At 42.9% G+C, this 18067-nt stretch overlaps 1 protein-coding gene across 20 annotated transcripts in view; it reads left to right on the top strand.

The window, feature by feature from the left end:
* The window catches only part of ARMC9 (armadillo repeat containing 9), a 134268-nt gene that overhangs the window by 61518 nt on the left and 54683 nt on the right, over positions 1-18067 (top strand). For 16 of the 20 annotated variants that reach the window (XR_011439531.1, XM_023642541.2, XM_070269444.1 and 13 more), the window contains 3 exons: positions 499-573; positions 8430-8520; positions 12419-12474. Coding sequence is in view for 19 of the 20 variants with exons in the window: in XM_023642541.2 (XP_023498309.1) it covers positions 499-573; positions 8430-8520; positions 12419-12474 (222 nt within the window). In the remaining variant the exon portion in view is untranslated. The remainder of the gene's footprint in view (positions 1-498; positions 574-8429; positions 8521-12418; positions 12475-18067) is intronic. The other 4 variants (XM_070269443.1, XM_070269445.1, XM_070269457.1 and 1 more) reach the window with 1 other exon arrangement.

The raw sequence follows: 18067 nt of genomic DNA on the forward strand, positions 1-18067 counted from the left end.
TGATTTGGCCCATGTTGTAGAATTTGGGCAGTGATACGATAGTTGGATTAAAGGGTGATCATCGAAGGCAGAGAGACTCATTTGGAGATGTGATGTGGCCTAGGTCATGGACGATGATACCTGAACAAGGACAGTAGCAGTGCATATGGAAAAGAAGGGTCCCTGTTGAAGATAGCTTGGAGACTTGACATTGGAGAGTAAAAAGAGGAATCAGTGATAACTCCAGAGGTTCTAGGCTGAGTGATCAGGATGACATTAATTAGGCAATGAAACTAAGCTTTGGGAGGGAATGATGAACTTGGTTTTGAACTTTTAGTTGTAGCTGTCACTGGAACATGCAAATGGAGATGTCTGTTATGCATCCTAGAGCTCAGGAGAGCTGTGAAGAGGGTAATGCTCACTCTCCTGTTAGCCAGATTGTTCTCAAGTGTAGTGTTTGATCATTGAGTTGCATAATATTTGAGAACTTGCAAATGACTGTTTTTTCTCCCCTTAAAGATACAGCCATATGTGAATGGAGCTTTGTACAGCATTCTTTCTATTCCATCCATTCGTGAGGAAGCAAGAGCAATGGTAAGAAAGTAAATGTGTAAGCTTCTATCAGTGCCACAGTTCAGAAGCTGGAGAGCAAGGAGTTCCTGGGCTGGGCTCCGTGCGACGGCTGCAGATAGTTTATGAACTCCCTGAAGTTGTATGCCGTTTACTTATTTGCAGTTTTCTGGGGAGAGAGTCTGTAGCTTTTATCAGATTCTCAAGGGATTCCTAGCTCCTAAATGATTAACAACCACAGTGTTAGAAAGTTCCCAGAAGGATTTATTTTTGGAAAGCTGAAGACATTGTTTTTTTTTTTAATTTAAATGACCCATTTTAATTTGGGGCTTAGGGAATGCTTATGGATTTCGTAGTAGGAGAAACTTAGCAGGAAAATGATGAAATGGAAAAAAATCATCACTCAAATTCACCTCCCGGATTCCTGGAGGAATTGTGGCAGAACTGAGAACTGGCACAATCAAAACACTCTTTTAATCTGCAGATATTCTGATAGCAACCAAATGGAAGAGAAAAGCTGATAAAGGTGATGAAACTGTCTGGTACTTGGTTTGGTTGGTACATAGTGAATTCAATATTTAACGTGTTTACGTTAGTACAAAACACATTTAATGTGTTTCCATAATGTATTTACATTACTAATTACAATTTGTTCCATTACATTTACATTAGCTTATATTGGAAGAATAAAACAAGCCTCAGGTGATTAGCATCTTGCTTTGAGATGACAGATGTTCGTAGATCTAAACAGTGAAACCATTGGAGTTTTGTCCTTTTTCCTTACGACGTGAAATCAGGTTAACAGAGTGCGTATTAAGTGCTACGATGAAGGGATTAGATATATTTCCACAGTCAAGCCACAGGCTAAATTCAGTTTGAGACCAATGAAACATATTCTTCCGCTTAAGTTTCGCTTACTTAGAAGAATTGCTTAATCTTCTAATTGTTCATCTAAAATTACATGAACAGTTATGCCAGAGATAAAAACTTAAGAACCATTCTGTGTGGTCACAGTAAACAGTGGAACTTAATTGCCTACTGCTTTTAAATCAAAAATCTGCTTTTTCCATATAGAACAGGGGAAAATAAACTTGATTAATTTCTGCCTTATGGTCAATCAGGTGAAAGAGGAATTGTCAACCAAGGCAGAGAACAAGGAAGAAAACACATGGGCTGAGGAGAGAGAGAGAAAGGAGGTGACATGGAATCCCAGAGCGTGAAAGGCAGCACGGAAGAGAGACATCCAGGGCGACGGGGTGGAGAAGGCATTAAAGTGGCAGGGCCCACGTGGGCAGGAGAGACCCGTAGGTGTAGGACATGAGGGAGGACGACCTTAGAGATCATCCAAGCCCAAGAGAAAAAAGCTGAAGAAGGGACAGAGCCTCAGAGACTTGTGCAGTCAGAGCCAGAGGGCTCGCACACGTGTAACTGGAGTCCCAGGAGGAGGGGAGACAGAGGCAGTGGGGCAGAGAAAAGGTTGAATAAATAATGATGGAAGTTGGTGAAAAACAGAAATGTAATAAGAAGGTATTTAGGAAATCCCAAAATGTTTGGAAATTAAGCAGCACTATTGTGTTTGTTATCTATTGCTGTGTAATAAATTACCCCAAAGCTTAAGGGCTCAAAAAAAACAAACTATTCTCTCACAGTGTTGTGTAGGACAGAAGTTTGAGAGCAGATTAGCGGGATGGTGCTGGCTAAGAATCTCTCATTAGATTTTAGTCACGTCTTCAGCCCAGGCAGCCAAGACTTGATAGGGCTGGACAATCCGCCTCCAGGCTCACTCACGTGGCTGGCTGTTGGCTGGGGACCTCATTTCCTTGCCACATGGGCCTCTCCATAGGGCTTCTCTCTACACGGTAGCTGACTTCCCCTTGAGTGAGTGAGCCCAGAGAGGCAGAGTGAGCAAGGTGGAAGGCACAGTATCCTTTATAGCCTAATCTCAGGGGTGACTACCATGCCTTTTATTCTCTTGGTTACGCAGACCAACCCTGGTACAGTGTGGGAGGGGACTGCTGAGAAGCATGAATGCCAGGAGGTAGGGATCACTGGGGGCCATCTTGGAAGCTGGCTCCCACACACTTGTAAGTCACCTGTGGAGCAAAGAAGAAATCACAAGGGAAATTAGGGGCTATTAATCTTTTGACATATATTACAATTATTTCTCCAATTTTTTACTTGTCTTTTAATTATGGTGTTTTGGGTCATATGACAGCTTTAATTATAGTCAAGTCTGTTAATATTTTCCTTTATAGTTTCTGACGTAAGTTTCTAGACAGCCTCTGAAATAGTTGACTTTAGAAAGAAAACTTGGAACACTTAGGAAAAGGTATAAGTAGCTTAAGCTTCCCACTTGCGTTTTAACAGGGATCAAAGTCATAAGCTAATGGAGGAGCGCCCTTGTTGCCTGAGCTGAGGAAGCCTTTGGACATATCACCTAAGCAGTTGCCTATTAACTATTCGTAAGAGAGGCCCTAAGGGAGGTTATGGCCACAACAGAGTTTTTCTAAAACCCTGAAATTTCCCTCATTCCACTCTTATCCTTGAGGAAGTTTTTAGATTGATAAAAGGTAGTGTATTCTTTTTGCAAATAACAATAATAAAGGAAACCAGACAATGAGGAGAACATTGTCGATAATCTCACCACCCTCACATCAGCTCATACACAGTGCCGGAAAGTGGTGGCAGAGCCGACGTTCTCAGACCATGCTGGCGTTTGCACTGTGCACTGGCACAGTCCTTTTGGAAAGAAATTTGGTATTATATAGGAAAAACCAGGAGAACCTCCGTATTTTGGATTAATTCCTTTTCCTTTGGTTATTGGTGCAGAGAAGAGCTCTATGCATAGAGATGCTCATTTCAACATTTTTACATTAGTGAAAAACCGGAACATAGAGGAATTGCTAATGGAATTATAATTCTTTTGCTCAAAATATTAATAGCTATTGAAGATGATAATTAGGAAAAGCAATAAGACTATGGAAAAATTTTATTGTATAATGAGGGATAAAAGCAGAATATGAGATTATAAAAATTCTGTTTTTGCAATCATGTAAAGCACTTGTGTGCTTGTGGAAAATGACGAAGAATACATAAAAATTATATTAGTACCAAAGGCTATTATGATGGTCTTAAAATAATACCAAAAAAAAAAAAAAAAGGAGAAAAAGATAAATGAGTACCCTGAGGCTCATTTGAACTTTAAGAGTTCACCAAGGTCTGGGGCTGGAGAGCAGTTCAGATGGATAGGGCTGCCCTCATGCCCATTCCAAAGCCGCCTGCTTCCAGGGCGAGGCTAACTGTCGGCCATGGTGCTCCTCCCTGGAAGCTAAAGCCCAGCCCAGCCATCCGCCCAGGGCTGGGGCAGACCAGATGCTCTGCTGTTTGTGAAGGCTCCCAGAGTCTCTGGGAGAGCCAGGGAGCTGGGCAGAGGAGGCACACAGCCAAGAGGAGTGATACCACCCCTGCAGCTTACACCATGACCCTGGGGCCCACCACTCACACTAGAAACTCTACCTCTGCTGTCACCAAAGGCCTGGATGCCATTGTCCCCAACTGTCGAAAAGATGTGTATTCCTCATGTGTCTGATTCTTCCCATTGCCCACTTTCAAGTCAGTCTCACATGGGTGCATTTGATCAGCAGGATCTAGGTCACCTGCCTGCACCCTAGCTGCAAGGGAGGCTGGGAATGCTAATATTCTGGCTGCTACTGTGGGAAATTAACATGTTGTACAGAAGCTGTTTAAAAAGTGTTCCTCAAGACAAACACATAGATAAGGAGAATAGATTAATGGTTACCAGAGGAAAAGGGGGTGGGAGGAGGGCAAAAGGGATAAAGGGGCACATGTGACAGATAAGAACTAGACTATTGGTGTTGAAAATAATTAATTTTTAAAATTTTTGAAAACAATTGATTTTGTTAAAATACTAGCCAGCAAAAAAAAAACTTAAAAAAATAAAAAGTGTTCATCAGCCACAGATCTAGCAATTGTCCATTACAGTTGGTCAGGCTGTTCACTATATTCCATGGCATCCATTATGTGTGGGCTTTTCAAAATAAGTGTGGAAATCTTACCGAGAGGATTATAAATTGATACAAAATTTTTTGTAAAAATATTCATGTTCTTTGCCCAGTAATTCTACTTCTGGAGCTCTGTAGAAGACATGAACAAAGATTCTTGTATCACAGTGTCCATTACTGCATTGCTGATCACACTGGAAAACAGGAAGCAACCGGAATGCCCAGCATTAGGGGAATGAATCAGGCAGAACAGAGATGGAGGGTGAGGTGGTGAGGAGTGGGAGCTCCCAAGCCTGGGGCTGTGTTTGAATCTTGCCCCTGTGACCTCCTGGTGTATTATATATCATTGGGCTAATGACTGCATCTCTTATTGGAGCTGTTTTGTTCATCTGTAAAATGGGGATTATTGTAGTACCAGACTCTTAAGACTGTGTTGAGAATTAAAAGTGCTGATACGCATGAGATGTTTAGAACAGTACCTGGCACATGGCAAGTACTGAAAAATGTTAGCTGTTACTATTATTGTTACAGCCATTAAAATTGTTTATAAAGTTTTATTGATCCATGAAAATGATCATAAAGTTAAATTGAAAAAGAATAAACATTATGTTATCAATATGGTCTCAGTTAGGTGAAACAGTGCCCATAAAAGGCAGGAAATATCTTAAAATGTTCAGTTATTATCTCTGGGTGTAGAGGCTTGTGAGTAATTTTTATTCTTTTCTTTTGTATAGTTTACAAGTTTCCTACAGAGAACCTGTATAACTTTCATAACTAAAGGAAAGTATTTCTGTCCACCTGAAATAGATATTTGTATTTCTAGGGGGCAAATTTCTCTTGGAGACCTTTAGTGATGTAAGTCTAGTCTTTTTGGGCTGGAACAAAACAATATGGCGGAGAGCTGAATTGCTGAGCGTGAGAGAGGCGGGTTTTAAGTTAGTGAGATGGTACAGTGTTCTGGCGTGTCATAGGCCCTGTGAGAGGGCTTTGTCTCATTTAATCCTCCCGAAGGTCCCCTGAGGGAGTTACTGTATTCGTGCCCATTTTGCTGCTGATGAAATGAGGTTTGGAGGTTACATCTCTTGTTCAAGGTCACACAGCCAGGGAGTGGCCAGCCCGGGCGGTTTGGCTCCAGAGCTCTCCAGGCCTGTGCTGCAGTGTCGCTCCAGACTCGGGACTGGATACACCCCCAGAGTTTTACCTGATGAGAAATCCGGACATGATCAGTCACATAACACAAATACGGTCTGCTGTGTGGTGATCTTTAATCATAGGTCACTGGTAGGGCCATGAGTTCCTTACTGTTTTACTTTTTGTACCTTGTTCGCGTTCCCGTTTACACACATCTAGCTAATACACAAGTACCTGTTCTTATCCTTTCCCTCTACCCTGGCATCTTTATTTTTTTTTCAGTAAAAGAGCCCATGGCTTTTATTTTATTAAAATCTTCATTTTCTACTTCCTTCTTCCTCCTCCTCCCCCTCCGTCCGTGAAATGGTATACTTTCCCTTTAAGATTCCAGGCATTTTTATTTGGCCTGGATTATCTGAAATGACAAATTAGTACTTCCATGATAAAATAGTATTTTTGTGATTTATTATTATTATAATTTACATTTTAGATTAAACCTTACCTAACATATATGGTTTAAAAAAATAAGTGAAAGTTCTCACTGGGGAATTTTCTATTAAGAAATCTTCCCCAAGTAATCCTCCTAATTACAGAGAAGGAGTTTGTGATTTTTTCCCCAAGTAACAACTGAACTAGAGATCAAGCAAATGAGGGGCTGGCCCGGTGGCACAGCGGTTAAGTGCGCACATTCCGCTTCAGCAGCCCAGGGTTCACTGGTTCGGATCCTGGGTGCGGACATGGCGCAGCTTGGCAAGCCATGCTGTGGTAGGCGTTCCATGTATAAAGGAGAGGAAGATGGGCATGGATGTTAGCTCAGGGCCGGTCTTCCTCAGCAAAAAAAAGGAGGATTGGCAGCAGTTAGCTCAGGGCTAATCTTCCTCAAAAAAAAAAAAAGGAAAGAGAGCAAATGAGAATGAAAAGCTCTTCCGTTGTAAGCAGCCTCTGGGAAGAACAATAGAGGGGAGCCTGTGTGGATGTGTCTCGCTCAGCTGGTGAGGACGTTAAAGACGTTGACCTCACGAGCTGGTGGGCAGTGATCCTGATCTTTGGTGTTCTCCAGTTTATCACACTGCTTTCATGATACTGTTCTCCTTCCTCTGGCCCTGACATTGGGTGGGGATGGAGAATGGAGAAAAGATCAGTTTTTGAGATGGAGGGACAAAAAATTCAGCTCTCCTGACAGCTATGGGCCTGCCTCTGGTCAGACAAGCCCAGGTGTGTCTTACTGGTCCCCCAGGGGCCCTTGGCGCTGCTGACCATGCCCTCTTTGCAAAGCTCTTCCCTGGACTTAAGGACTATCCAGAGTTGTGCTTCCTTCCAGACCACTCCTTCAGGTTCTCCTCTGTGGGCTCATCGATGTCTGCCTCCCAGTTAAATGTCACTGTTCTCTAAGGCTCTGTTCTAACCCTCTTTTCTTTACTCTGCCATCACCAGGAACCTCACTTATTCCCTTGGCTTCAGTTACCAGATCGCTCTTCTGAGCTGCAAACCCCTACCAGACACAGCAAGCACAGTCTCAGCCATTTGTTGAGTATCGGCTGTGTGCCAGCTGTGGGACCAGATGCTGTTTTTTTAGATATAATTTATAAACAGTGAAATGCACAAGGCTTACGTATGCAGTTTAATGCATTTTAACAGATATATACATCTACATAACCAACGCCCAATTTTATACTTTATCTTTTAAAAATCTCGTATTAACTCAAGTTGCCACCCTTATTTTATAGTTGAGAAAACAGGCTGGGAGGAACTAAGTAATTTGACCAAGGTCACACAGTTAATTTATGTGGGAGCTAGGATTATAATCTAGATTGAACCTTTCTAGAAGGCAATACTTTGCTTTAGATGATGGGAACTCAGCACGTTCAAACTGCACTTGACACTTCTTCTTTGATTCAGTTAGAGCTATTGACTCCAAACTGACTTCCATAAAAAGGGAACTTACTGGCTCATGTAACTGAAAAGTCCAAGTGTAAGCTTCAGGCACAGCTTGATCAGGGTCACATATCACTAGATTTCTTTCTCTGCTGGCACCTCTCGACTCTGCTTCCTCTGTTTTGGATTCATTATTAGATACACTTTCACCTTGTGGTGGCAAGAAGGCCTCATCAGCTCCAGCCATACATACTCATTCAGATCCCGCAAGGAAAGAGAAAGGAGGGGAAATAGACACGTGTGCTTAAGTCAGCATCTTATCTCTACGTTTCCCTGGAATTCTGATGTCACTCTTTTGTAATAAAGTAAATAATGCATCATGTAGTGACTTTATAATTTTTGATACAAAAAGAATGACAGCTCTTTAAAAAGAGGTGCTATTTGTTCATTTACTTCTCTGAGCATAAGCTTTCACTTTTCAAAGACTTTATTTGGCCCTACAGTCCAGAAGCCAGTGTATAAATATAAGGAAAACACAGAAAAGAAACCACCTCCTGAAACAATATAATGCCCAAACTGAAGGGAATACTTATGCAGTGAAATTAAGCAATATATTCTTTTCTTGCTAAATGTGTTAGAATTAGGTCAGTCAACCAAGAAGAAAACAATTGTACTGTGAATTATGAAAAGAAGAAAAAGAATATTTAGTACTGAGCAGAGGAATTTTTATTGTGCATATCCCTTCCCCCTGAAAAAAAGGGTTTTTTTTAATTAGGTGAAACTACCCCATTGAAAAGTAGTTTTCCCCCCAAAACCTGAAATGTTACCTCTTACTCTCTCCAATGCTTCCAGGGAATGGAAGACATCCTTCGCTGCTTCATCAAAGAAGGCAATGCTGAAATGATCCGCCAGATTGAATTTATCATCAAGCAGCTAAATTCAGGTCTGTTTATTGCAAGAATCTCTGATCTACCTTTTGAATCTTTCATGTATGCCAGAAAGATACATGGGTTTTCCTAGAGGGGCTTGTCATATCTTGGAATTCATTCAAGAGGCCTTAAGAGGTGTGGGGAGACCCAAGTGAACCCACAAACAAAAGTTCAACCAGGTAGTCAAAGTCAGATCATCCCAGGATCAATATCTCATCACACTTTAGGCTTATAATCAACAAAAAGAATTCAAAAGCAATTACAGAAACTGCTCTAACTGTAAGTTCTCTTTATGTGGGGTTTCCCTTCCTAATTCTTTCCACACCTCATAAGGGGGGACCTGGGGTCCCAGGGTCAGATAATGAAAACAGATGCCAGTCTTTCTAGCACCACTGTAGAAAATGTCGTCATCCTCCCACATTCATTCATTCACTCCTAAAAAATTTATGTTGCCAACTGGCAGCCTTTCTATCTGGCTTCCTCCATTACCATGACAATGCGCATCCCATAATAAGCAGGAAAGGAGGGCAAAGGAAGCTTTGGATGGGACCGAGGTGGTGGGGAAGCTCTTAGCTCTTTCTGTGGACTCCTGACACCTTGATCCTGACTCACACACTGCCAGCATCCAGGGCCAAGTATGTCACTTACATCTTTGTACATGCCCTTCCCCAACACCCAGCAGTCCCTGTCACTGAAAGTCCAAGAGCACAGATCCTGTTCAGCACATGAGCCAAGATAAAAAGTGAATCTGCTGATCTCTAATCAAGTCAGCAGCTTGAGCAAGCCCTCAGGTGGCTCTTCGAGCTCATGATTCACAGCCTGGACTGCACAGGGCGGTCACCTGGGGAGATCTGAAAATCCCAAGGCAGTGCCCCATGCCAGTTAAATCAGGGTCTCTAGGAGAACCCAAGCGGCGAATAGTGTTAAATGCTCCCAGGTGATTCCAGTGTGCAGCCGGCCCTCAGGAAAGGAAGGGTACGGGCAACTGCAGTGCCACGCCCTGTAGTTATTGGAGTGAGGGCACCTTGTTGGGGGACACAACCCAGGGAACAGTGTAGGGAACAGGGCTGATGTCCCTGACATCCCAGAGAGGAAGAGCTGAGGTTTATTAGGTACTTCACTTCACAGGATGGGATTGTTCCGGGGCTGGGAGGAGTCTTGGCCAACAGGCTCAGGGAGGGGAACATGGCTGGACTAGCCTGGGGACTCACGACGTGTTGAAGATCCAAAAAAAAAAAAGGCATTTCCACATTTGAAAAGAAAGGTTTATAAGTGATGAATATAGCAACACCTATTTTGAAAGCCACTTACTAAAGGTGGAATGGAGTAGTGCTGTTCATGGACCAGTAGGCAAAAGAAGTTAGGTAGTCAAGCTTCAGCCCAAACGCAGAATGACACAGCATCCTCCTATCTGCAAAGTAGCTTTTTTGACTAAATAGCATTCCATGACAACAGCACAGCCCATGATAGGCGTGGAGGTGTGTGAGCCCCCGTGAGGTGGAGCCGGAAGTTGGTATCCCAACGGCCTGGGTCCAGCCGAGTCAGTGGAGTCCTTCCCTTTAGAATGAGGGCTGCGTTGAGAATGACAGGTGTCCTGGAGTTTCTAGCTATTCCCTTCTAGAAAATGGTTTTGGGGTTTGATTAAGTTTAGGTGAAGCTGCTGCCTTCCTAAGTGTGCTGGGCAATCTCTTCAAGAATGGCCTGAGAACGCTCTTTGACATCGGTCTTAGCAGCATATTTTCAAGTACCATGTCTGACCGGGCAAGGGAAACTAAAGAAAAATAAACAAATGGGACTACATCAAACTAAAAAGCTTCTGCACAGCAAAGGAAACCATCAACAAAATGAAAAGACAACCTAACAATTGGGAGAAGATATTTGCAAACCACATATCAGATAAGGGGTTAATATCCAAAATATACGAAGAACTCATACAGCTCAACAACAAAAAAACCAACAACCCAATTAAAAAATGGGCAAAAGATCTGAACAGAGATTTCTCCAAAGAAGATATACGGATGGCCAACAGGCACATGAAAAGATGCTCAACATCATTAGCTATCAGGGAAATGCAAATCAAAACTACAATGAGGTATCACCTCACTCCGGTCAGAATAGCTGTAATTAACAAGACAGGAAACAACAAATGTTGGAGAGGATGTGGGGAGAAGGGAACCCTCATACACTGCTGGTGGGAGTGCAGACTGCTGCAGCCACTATGGAAAGCAGTATGGAGATTCCTCAGAAAATTAAAAATAGATCTAACATATGATCCAGTTATTCCACTGCTGGGTATTTATCCAAAGAACTTGAAAACACAAATGCATAAGGATACTTGCACCCCTATGTTCACTGCAGCTTTATTCACAATAGCCAAGACTTGGAAACAACCTAGGTGCCCATCAAGGGACGAATGGATAAAGAAGATGTGGTATATATACACAATGGAATGTTACTCAGCCATAAGAAAGGAGGAAATCTGGCCATTTGTGACAACAAGGATGGTCCTTGAGGGTATTATGCGAAGTAAAATAAGTCAGGGGAGAAAGTCAAATACCATATGATCTCACTCATAAGTAGAAGATAAAAACAGTGATAGACACACACATAGCAACAGAGATTGGATTGATGGTTACCAGAGAGGAAGGGGGAAGCAAGGAGGGTGAAAGGGTTAGGCACACGTGTGGTGATGGATTATAGTTAGTCTTTGGGTGGTGAGCATGATGTAACCTACACAGAATTCGAAATATATTATGATGTACATCTGAAAGTTATATAATGTTATAATCCAATGTTACTGCTGTAAAAACAAAAATAGAAATTTAAAAAAAATGAAAAGAAAAGAATGGCCTTTGGTTCCTTCTCTCCTCCTACTTCCTGTTTGACTTCCTTTCCTCTTCTCTCAGGCTTTCTTTACTTTCGTGTCATCTGTACAAGAAACAAGTGATAATAAGGAAGATGTAGAAGGATATAGGGATGAGTAAGTCAGGTGCTGTGACCACAGGGACTCACAATCCAGGACAGTGGGTGAGAAAGCTACCCAGCCATCCATTCATTAGTATACATTGATTGTTCGAAAGTGGTGAGTCTATCAGCGTTCTGGATACAATGCCAAGAGTGTTCAGGGAGAGAGAGCTGACCGCTCAGTGAGGGATCAGGAAGGCTTCGTGGAGGAGAAAGTAACCAGCTCTTTGTAATGCCTGCTGTGTCCCTGGCCCTAGGCCGGGTGGTTTAGTTCTGGTGTGTTGTAAGATCTTCCCAACAACCCTGGGAAGTAGGTGATCTGATACCCATTTTGCAGATGAAGGAACAGAGAATCATTCTTTCTCTGATTCCGTTGTGCTACTAATTCATTCGTCCTCCATAAACTCTCTTAAGACCCAGCAATGAACCACGGGAGCCTTCAGGAGCCCTACCTGCTGTGACCACCACCCCTGGCCTCTGTGGGAAAATCATGGGATTTAGAAATAGACTTGATTTGAATCTCAACTCTGTCATTTACTGGAAGTGTGACCACAAATAAGTTCCTTATCCTCTCTGTGCCTCCATTTGCTATTTGCTATAAAACAAGGATAAGAGTCAACAGAGTCTTCGTAAGGACTGAGTGAACTAACACGTGTGGTAGCATCTAGCACAGTGACTGGCAATAATATTAGTTGACTTTCCCTAAATTTCTCTCAAATTATATGTTGGCTTTTAACTTTGCTCATGCTACTACTACTGTGTTCTGATAAAAATGGGGAGATATGTTTAAAATTGCTTAGGGTGATATCAAACTCTGGCTCAAGTGGTGCCAGGAACATGCTCTTTTTGATGTAAGTTAGTTCTCCTTAGGGCGCACGCAGAGGAGGATTTTGTCGACCGAGGCTTCCAGCTGTGTTTGCACTTGTTCACTGATTTTTCTCTTTATAGAAGAGCTGCTGGATGGTGTTCTTGAATCTGATGATGATGAAGATGAAGACGATGAAGTAAGTTGGAGGCTCTTGACACCACATAAAAAACTTGTGCCAGACTATTCTGAGTCTCTTCCTCGCCTTGAGAAGCTAGTCCAGAAATGGAGATTTTGATCCCTGCTTCATTATTCCTCACAATTCTCTGGGTTGGCTGGAGCTCAGCTGGGTGGTTTTCTGCTGGTCTCGCTTGTGCGTCATGTGGCTATTTTCCATGTCCAAGCTGGCCTTGCGTCCTCCACGGCCTCTCTCCATGTGGCCTTTAGTCACTCAGTGTCTAGCCTGGATGCCCTTATCGGTCGGCAGCTGGGCTCCAAGAGGGAAGAAGTGAAAGCGTCCCATCTTCTTCTGGGCTCAGCAATCTCAGAACATCACTTCTGCTGCATTCTGCTCAGGGTACGTCACAGGACCAGCCCAGACTGGGGATGGCAGTGAGACTCCACTGGCAGGAGGGTTGAGGTGGGGAGGGCTTGTGAGTGGCCATGTCTGAAGACTGCCCCACCGTGGGAGGGTTCGCTGCAGCCAGCACAGAGGTACTGCACTCTGCAGCACTCGGCTTTTATGCGAGGGTGAAAGATAACAGTCCTTGACGTGAGCTCTTTGCTTTGAAGGGGCGTCAGCCTCCCCGATCTTCCTCACAGCTGGGAATGTTGGGCACGGAGGCTCACGGTGAGAATCCCTAGGGTGAGTCCTGGGCTTGTTCTGAGCTGGCAGCACTGACCATGTTACTCTGTTATTTGCATTCCTTTGACATGGGTTTCCTCAGCTGTGAAAAATCTGCTTACCTGGTTTTTTAGAGCATGAAGGTTCTAGTGGGTGAGTCTCATGGAGTGGTTTGGAGAATGGTGACTCATGGGCTGTAGATGAATTTTCAGATAACAAGCTTTTTCATTGTTTTTCCTTCAAACCTAGAAAAAACATACACATTGTCCTCTCTAGTTCTCTGTGGTAATAAATGATTTGCATTCCCTCCATTTTGGGAGGAGCAGTTATTCCTGAAGTGAATGCTGGAAGCTGTATTTTTCTTTGGGGTTGTGGCCTACCAGTTTAAAAGATGTGTAAAAGCCAGATTTTGTTCACTGATGGCACCTCTTGGGGAAGAGAGTTCATTTAAGAGCCGTCCACCAAAGATCTGGCCGTGACTGTCCCCCACGGACTGCCTCCTGCCTGCCGTTTTCCTCCTGGGCTGTAGGTGGCACCAGTGGGTTCTCCTGCTCGCTCAGCCTTGTCCAACAGGCGCAGTTCTGGACCTCAGACAGGGACCCTGGCCAGCGCCTTTCCCAGGCCCCTGCCTCTGCAAAGGTGGATCCAGAGGTGGGGAGACCAGGCTAAGGTCACACAGAGAGTTGACGGCAGTAAAATATGGTTTAGAACAAGGATCAGCAGACTTTTTCTGTAAAGAGGAAGTTAGTAAATATTTAAGGCTTTGCTGGCCACACAGTCTATTTCAGCCACTCAAATCTGCCTCTGTAACGGAAAGTAGCCATGGACAATACATAAGTGGGTGAACGTGGCTGCGTTTCCATGAAACTTTACTTATGGACACCAAAACTTGAATTTTATGTGATTTTCATGTGTCACTAAATTTTTTTTTCAAATATTTAAAAATGTGAAAATCATTTGAAGCTTGCCAGCTTTAGAAAAACAGGCATCTAGGCCTGTGGAGCCTGTGCCAGCCCTGGGAGAGCACCCACTCCCTGACTCAGTCCATCTTCCTGGGGCTGTGATAAGGCAGCACCTTGGTGCCTGGCCCTTCAAGACTGTTTTAAATTATATTTTGATTAATAATTTGATTATTAATTAATTAATATCTTAATTATTGAACTACAATAACTTTTTGTCATTGTGTCCAAAAGTTCTCCTCAAGATCTGTTTTTCCCCTTCCTGTGTTACTCCTTGGGGTGTTTTATTTGCTTGGAGTGTTTTGTTTTGTTTTGCTGCTATTAACCCATTTGTTTCTGTATTGCGAGGGAAAATCTATTTGGTTCAGCTGTTCTGTTAATAATGGGAATTCCACTTTGGAAATCTCCCTATGGAAGCAATTATAGACTCAATAAATGAAGAAATATTGAAATATTTTCATTTTCTGGACTTTTTGCTACTCTATGTAGATTTTTCTTTTAAGAGAGTAGTGTTTGAAATTATTTGTTGTGATAACTAGAATTTTCAGAAGATTCCTAGAAGGGGTTTAGTTGGGGAATTATAAGGAAAGGACCTGTGATTTGGGACCAGAACTTGGCTCTTTGTGATGAACTCAGATGAGCAGATCCTGGACTTGCCCTCCTTCGTGATGCTGACAGTACACTGCTGAGTATTAGCAAGGGCTGCCTGGGGGAGATGGAGCATGTCTGTATTTTATTAAGCTTTCCCCAAGGGCAGGTGTTACTTTTAAAATTGCCTTTTAAAATGGAAAAGAAAAAAGAAAGTGAAAGATGCTTAGACTAAAGGAAAATTTCCAAAAATCATTTGAACAGGTCGTACTCTTGTTGGAATGTGGCTGTTGCTCCCAAGGTCACAACTTTGAAGGAGAGAGCAAAATTATTTTGAGGGCCTAAGAGTCATACATCATCTTGCTTAGCAATGTAAAATATTTTTTTAATTTAATATTTAAACCCAAAACACAGATAGTGGAGCCACTGTTTTCAGTTAGCTGCTTAGTGCTCTGAAGATAAAACAGCTCCATTGGGGTGGGGCGCAGCCAGGGTACAGTATGCTTGCTTTGCCTTCCATTGAGCTGAAATCTGTCCACTGGCAACTTCGGCCCCTGGTCCTGCTCTGCTGGAAACTCTCAAGAGGACCCCCGATGCAAAATCTAATTTTTTTCTCTAATTTCTAAAAACGTAATGATTTGTCCCGACGTTTACTTAGTTATGTCTGAATATACATACATTTATATGCCAAAATAAAAAAATTTTAAAGGTAGAGTTAGAAATGTTTTTTTCTGACTTGTAGATTGCCTAGGGTATAATGTCAAATAGAAAAAGGAAATCGCAAAGTAATGTGAACACTATGATTCATTTTCAGAAAAAAACATAGATGCACATCCTTAAGAATTATATATGTGCTTATATATGCGTGTAGCAGAAAGGTGTGGAAAGTTACACCCTCTTTGTTGACACTGGAAATGACAGGGGTAGGGGACAGCTGGGGATGAGGAAGTGTGAGTGAGAGGTGAAGAGAGGCCTTGATCGATGGGACCGAGAGCTGCAGATTCGCCATGTGAGGTGACAATGAAAAGGGCACCCTGGGTTTAGTGGGCCGAGGTCAGTTGCTGAGCAGTTTTGAAGACTGATGGGGCAGAAGCTGAAGTGAGCAGTTGAGGAACAGGTGGGAAGTGAGAGAATGAAGCTGAGACGTACGTACAGCTCTCCCCACAGATCGGCTGTGAGCAAGAGAAGAGCTAGACGGTGGCTAAGTGGGCCTTTCTGTTTTGTTCGTTTTAATCTGAGAGAGACCTAAGCATGTTAAAATGCTGATGGGAAGGGTCCCGTTGAAAGCGAGAGGTTGAACATTCAAGGCAGGGGGAGAGAGAGGGTGGCGTCAGAAGGACGAGTGTTTTCATTATTTTCTAAATGGCTTCTTCTACTCTCTTGGCCCACAAGACCCCAGACCCATTTAAACCTCTAGAGAAATAAAACCATCATTAGATAAGGTTGGACAGTACACACAAGAGAAAGGACAGGTGACAACTACAACTTAAGGGTTCAAACGCATCTCATCCAGTGCTTTGAAGAAATGCATTATCTAATACAATTTAGTTTTATATTAAACATACATAATATGTTCCCAAAGGGCCAGTGATTCCAATGTTCTTACCACAAATGGCTCACGTTTCCTTGTTACGGTTTTAGGTGAGCTTCCTTGTGTCTAGCTCGTAAGTGGCTTTGTAAATGGAGATGAAAGGCTTTTCTATGCTATTCTGGAAGACTGATTTTAAGACAACTATTCTCCCCTCTTAACAAAATAGCTTTAAGTGCCAGGTGAGATCAGCCACGGACGTTTACTTACTGGTTGCCATGTAAGTGACAGTCACATGCTCAGCAATTTCCTTCTCTACAGACTTCTCAAATCAAAGAGTCATTCATTTAATTTATTCAACAAATAGTTGAAGGCCTTGAAATAACATTATTCTGGGAAATAATGGGGAAGGGATGCAAAAGAAATCTAAAAGATTATCTGTGGTTTAAAATACCTCCGAGGGGCTGGCCCCGTGGCCGAGTGGTTAAGTTTGCGCACTCCGCTGCAGGCGGCCCAGTGTTTCATTGGTTCGAATCCTGGGCGCAGACATGGCACTGCTCATCAAACCACGCTGAGGCAGCGTCCCATATGCCACAGCTAGGAGGACCCACAACGAAGAATATACAACTATGTACCGGGGGGCTTTGGGGAAAAAAAGGAAAAACATAAAATCTTTAAAATACCTCCAAGAGTTTAAAATCTAGTTAGGCGAGACAATAATGACCCTGATAATAGCGGCTCACGCTCGTGTAGGTCACCCAGCGCCAGGGACTGTTCTGGGCACCTTGCTGTATCCACTCATCTACTCCTCCCAACAACCCTGTGGTAGGAACTGTTATTATTCCAATTTCACAGTTGGGAAAACATAAACTATGTCCCTTACTGTGTTCACGCAGCCAATAAGTAAGTGATGGAGCTGGGACTCAAACCCAGGTGGTCTGACTCAATAGTCCACACTGCTAACCACTACTCGTGAGACATATGTATACACAGCAAATAATAGAAAAAAATATGAGATCATAGGTTCATGAATGTGATGGAAACAGGAAGTGCTGCAGAAATTCCAAGTACTCAGAGAATACTGGAAGATAGCTGTCTCCACAGGACTTTGCCTAGCCTAGGGTGAAAGGTGAGTGGAATGGATGGATGAAGAGAAGGAAGCCGTCAGGAAAGCAGGAGAGGCATCTTCTAGGGGAAGCAACACAAGCCTTATCCTTTCCTCTCCCCGATGCACATCCACCCCGCCCTCAGTGAACCCACATTAGCAACCTGGTGTGTGTGTATGCTGTCGTACTTTTCTTAGACACACTCAGAGTGCACATATATGTGGACACACATCCATGTATGTTTTGTCACTATTTGTTTCACAAAATGAGATAATAGATATAGATACAAACACATACACACACTATATTCCCTTGTTCTCTTGTTAATATTTTCTGGAAATCCCTCTAAGTGAGCCAGCACAGCAAATTGATTCTTTTTAATGCCATGGATGTACAGTTTTCCAGATTTTTGCTACTTCAAACAATGCTGCAGTAAAGACTTTTGTAAACATGTCCTTATTTACTGGTGCTTTTATTTACTTGGGCTTTTGTCGCTGAGTTGAAGTGCGTCTTGTTTTTAATTGTAATCGATTTTTCCAGATTGCTTTTCAAAAAGGCCATACCAACTCAAATTTGACGAGCAGAGCAGGAGAGGACACTTTCCCCTCATCTCCTAGGGACAGGCACTGTTACTCTTATTTTTGTCAGTCTAATGGTGGCAGGGTGCTCCCTCCAGTGACTGCTTGGCTGTTCATTTTCACTTTGATTGCAGGGATGGCCATTTTCAAGGAACTGGAGAGAGAGTGACAGGAATAGGGCAAGTTTAA

The sequence above is a fragment of the Equus caballus genome, chromosome 6 (genome assembly GCF_041296265.1).
Source record: "Equus caballus isolate H_3958 breed thoroughbred chromosome 6, TB-T2T, whole genome shotgun sequence".
Classification (NCBI taxonomy): domain Eukaryota; kingdom Metazoa; phylum Chordata; class Mammalia; order Perissodactyla; family Equidae; genus Equus; species Equus caballus.